The 4,556-nt window shown below is 29.9% G+C and overlaps 1 protein-coding gene across 1 annotated transcript; it reads left to right on the top strand.

The window, feature by feature from the left end:
- Positions 1–2,072: 2,072 nt before the first annotated feature.
- LOC145790869 (late embryogenesis abundant protein Lea14-A-like) lies at positions 2,073–4,268 on the top strand. Its single transcript, XM_082869812.1, has 2 exons — positions 2,073–2,407; positions 3,715–4,268. The coding sequence occupies exons 1-2, from the start codon at positions 2,202–2,204 to the stop codon at positions 3,971–3,973; spliced, it is 465 nt and encodes a 154-aa protein (XP_082725938.1). The 5' UTR covers positions 2,073–2,201; the 3' UTR covers positions 3,974–4,268.
- The last annotated feature ends 288 nt before the right edge of the window (positions 4,269–4,556 follow it).

The following is a 4,556-nucleotide window of genomic DNA, read 5'->3' on the forward strand; positions in this document are numbered from 1 at the left end:
AAATCGAATAAAGTAGTAAATAAAATAATTGTATGTGGAGTGCTGAGATTTGTAACTCACGGTTTGAAAGGATGCTCACTAGATTGTTTATGGTTTGAAAGTGAAAAGGTGCTCACTGATTGCTCACGGTTTGAAAGTGAGAAGTTTAAAGTGAAGAAGCGAGAAAGGCTGAAGTAGTTTAAAATGTTTTTTTTTTTTTAAAAAAAAATTCAAAAAAACAGTTAAAATTGATGTGTATATAGGAGAAGCCAAAAAGACTTTGGAGAATTTAATGAATGTTAAGCTAAAACAAAAATTTTAATTAATGGAAACTACAATTTAATGGGTCAAGACATATATATATATATATATATATATATATATATATATATATATATTTCATGTGGAATACACGCAAACATCATAATACATTTATAATATGACAGAATTTTTCATTGGGCCATGTGAGACTCAATTAATAAGTTTGGTGTCCATAGGTTTTAATTAAAGCAATCAATAGTAGAGGAGTTCACATTAGCCTATAGGCTTTGTTCCAATCATAGAGAATGGCAATTTAATGGGCCAAGACATACACATATGCATATATATATTTTGCATGTGGAATACACGATGGCAAAATTTTTCATTGGGCCATGGGGGACTCAATTAATAAGTTTGGTGTGCATAGGCTTTAATTAAGGAACATGCTAGAGGTCCCAAATTTTCTATCAAATAAATGACCAAATGTCTCACATGGGTGTGGGGCCCACAAAATTACGGACCCCACACCCATGTGAGACATTTGGTCATTTATTTGGTAGAAAATTTGGTGTCCCTAGCATTACCCTTTAATTAAAGCATTCAATAGTTGAGGAGTTCACATTAGCCTATAGGCTTTCTTCCAATCATAGAGTAGAGTATTGAAAAGGAAGTCAAAATTTTTTTGAAGAATTTAATAAATGCTGAGCTTTTTTTTAAAGGAAAAAAATAAAAAATTCAGAAAATTCAGATTGAATTATTGAAGCTCCCACTGACCTTAGGGGTTAAAAATCTCCTTTTACTTAATATATAGCATAGATACTAGCCTACCACCCATACTATGCACGAGATAATTATAAATGTTTATATTTGTTTTAGATTTTTTTTAATATATAAATTATGTTTTTTAAGATTTTTTTATAAAAATAATTTAACAATCTTATCACCAACCATAGTGTATGGGAGAAATTAAAAATTATACTGCAGTAACTATACACAGATTGTATGTATAATTATTTATATGAGGGGATTTAAAATGCTGATCAGGGATTTTGACCACATCAATAAATGTAAGCATGTGGAAAGACATGTGGATTGAAAAAAGTTAATAAATGCCGATCAAGAAATTTTGACCAAATCAATAAATGCTATTTTTTTTGAAATAAAAATTATAGATTTGAAGCTTTCACAAGGCTTGTGGGTTGAAACTCCCTTGTCCTTATATAATAGATAGATAAATAGATAGATTTAATAAGAATTTATATTTATTTTAGATATTTTTTTAATATACAAATTATTTTTTTAGATTTTTTATAAAAATAATTTAATAATCTGATCACTAACCATAGTATATAAGAGAAGTTAAAAAGAGTGCAAGTATGGGAAAAGTCAAAAAGGCTTATGAGTTGGGAGAAGTCAATAAATGCTGAGGTATTTTTTTTTAATCAAAAAATTAGAAAATTAAGATTAAGATATTTTAACTCTTATAAGACTTGTGGGTTAATTTTTTATTTTTTTTTTCTTATATAATATATAGTTATAGATCTGTAAATTGTATGGAATTGTATTGTATTGAATAATTTGGAAAAAGTAGTAATAATCAAGGTTAGTTTTTGAAGAAGAATAAGAAGAAGAAGAAGAAGAAGAATTTCGTGGCGGAGATGAAGAAACTGGAGGCGAGCGTGATGGACGTGGATCTGAAGGACAAGAGTCGAGAGTAACGTGTCATCACCTCCCCACCAAAATCTCACCCACAGGAAAAATTAAGCAACGGTCCACGTGTACCTCCGAATCTCTTTCCGAATTCTTCTATATGAGTCGAAAAAAGCTGTCTATATTTATTTCTCACATCACACTCCAACCTTTCCAATTCATACAAATCTGTAAATTGTATTGTATTGTATTGAATCGTATTGAATAATTGAGAATAAGTAGTAATAATCAAGGTTAGGTTTTGAAGAAGAATGGCGAATCTGATGGAGAAGGCGAAGAACTTCGTGTCGGAGAAGGTGGCGGAGATGAAGAAACCGGAGGCGAGCGTGATGGACGTGGATCTGAAGGATATAAGCAGGGATGGAATCACATACAACGCTAAGATCTCAGTTCAAAACCCTTACAGTCACTCCATTCCCATTTGCCAGATCTCCTACACTCTCAAAAGCGCCGGCAGGTTTACCTTCTCCATCCATCTCTCCAGATCCATGTTTAAGCTCCCCATACATCCCTCAAATTTTCAGACCTAACCTTATTTGCTTGTCATTGATTTTTTTAAAAATTGAATTGCTTTTAGTGAATTATTATTTTTATTTTAAATATTTTTTTTATTTATTAGATGCACATAATTTAGATACACTTTTTCACTTTTAAAAAAGTAAAAAAAATTGTGAATAAGTGCATCTAAAAATAAAAATAAAAATAAAAAATATTTAATTTTTCAAAAAGTGAGCTCAAATTGATTTAATTTGGAATGTTAGTTCACAAAGGGCATGTTTGATTGGAAGGATTAAAGCATGAGATTAGGATTATTAATCCGTAGGCCCAATCATCCTGTTTGTTTTGACATTTTGGTTTAGGACTATTAATTCAATGGATAATTAATCCAACAAATTTGTAGGATTATTAGTAATGTGGTAGGGGTGGGATAGTTAATACCACATTAATTTGATAGGATTATTAATACCTCACTATTAGTATTGTGAATCAAACATGGCCAAAGTGTTAAAAATCATAGAAGAATATTTGTGAATACTTCAAAAAGTATTATATCTATATGCGAATAGGTTTATTTATTTATTTTTTATTTTAGATGGGGAACACATGAATAGTTTAGATTCTCTTAAATCAATTATAAAATTAACTCTAATGCTAAAACATTTTTATTAGATTATGTGTACATCAAATGATCACGTGTGGATCATATTGTATATGAGATGATACTTATGTCACAAAATTATAGTGACCTATCATTATAGGATAGTGATTTCTTATTTTACGATTAATTTAGGCAAAATCATCATATATTGAAGGTATTGTTATTCTATTTTTATCTAAAAATTGGTTAAATATGCTTATTTTGCAAGATGAATATGTTTGGATTTCATTGTATAAATAATATGGAAATCAACCAAGACAAGTTTAGTTCTCTAAATAATTCATAGATGATGGTGGAACCAAGGACGGAATTAAGAAAAAATTATAGGGGGTCATTGCCCCTTGTGAAGAATACAGTTTGTTATAAAATTTTAAAAATTTATAATGATATATACATGTATGTTTGTGGATATGGTGAAAAGTAATTAATTTTCTTTTGGCCCTTAAGTAATGAAATCTTACTTCTGTTCTTGGTATAGCCCTTCTGAATTATTCTATGAATGATTATTGTACAAATAGATTTGCTATTTGTTTTTGAAATATTTTAAATTTTTTGTTTTTTTCCATGCGTGCCCATACTTATTTTGTTTTTGATTTGTGTGGTAGGGTTATTGCATCGGGTACAATGCCCGACCCGGGGTCTCTAACGGGGAATGAGACAACGATTTTGGATGTGCCTTTGAAGGTGGCACATAGTGTATTGGTGACTTTGGTGAAAGATATCGGTGCAGATTGGGACATAGATTACGAGTTGGAATTGGGTCTGACCGTTGATTTTCCGGTCATCGGAGATTTCACCATTCCCCTCTCCAGCAAGGGTGAGATCAAGCTCCCAACCCTCTCTGACTTGTGGAAAAAAGAGTAACTTCCTTCTAGTTTTTGTCATAGAACCGTGCCAAGTGCAAGGAACAATTTCACAGAATTATAATCGGATACAAAAGAGAGATAGAGAGGTGGAACTCACATGCGGCAAAAAGCTACCTCTCTGACTCCCTTTTATGTCCGATTCTCTAAAATTTTTAGATGTACTTAAAGTCCTCTTTTAAGAATTAGAAGCATGTGGTTTTATTTATGCAACTGTCTTTTCTTTTGTTTTTTTTATGTAATACTATGCTGTAGAATCGTGGGAATAAGAAACAAAAGAATTACTTTTGGAATAATGAATAGTTTATAGTTTTGTCAAAGAACTAGTAGGTGATTAGTGCAATGTATGAGAATTTATTTTTAAAATGAAAAATTAATTTTGAATCTTAATATTTTATGTGTATAAAATTTTAATAATTAAAAGTTAAATATAAATAGATTTGTTAATAGTTGATGAAAATTTTTGTCACTATGTGCGTAACTCTATATAAAATGTTCATAAAAATAATTTTTTTCAAAGTTAAAAAAAAGAAGTGTTTTCTCAATTTTAAATTAAATTTTCATTGGTGTTAATTAAATTTACT

Source organism: Camellia sinensis, chromosome 5, assembly GCF_055761805.1.
Source record: "Camellia sinensis isolate YWXY chromosome 5, ASM5576180v1, whole genome shotgun sequence".
In the NCBI taxonomy this organism is placed as follows: Eukaryota; Viridiplantae; Streptophyta; class Magnoliopsida; order Ericales; family Theaceae; genus Camellia; species Camellia sinensis.

What these genes read in the sequence shown, in the direction of transcription:
- LOC145790869 (XM_082869812.1), top strand. Translation starts at nt 2,202, where the DNA reads ATGGCGAATCTGATGGAGAAGGCGAAGAACTTCGTGTCGGAGAAGGTG. An exon ending in ACTCTCAAAAGCGCCGGCAG is followed by an intron (nt 2,408 to 3,714) that starts GTTTACCTTCTC and finishes TTTGTGTGGTAG; the next exon opens with GGTTATTGCATCGGGTACAA.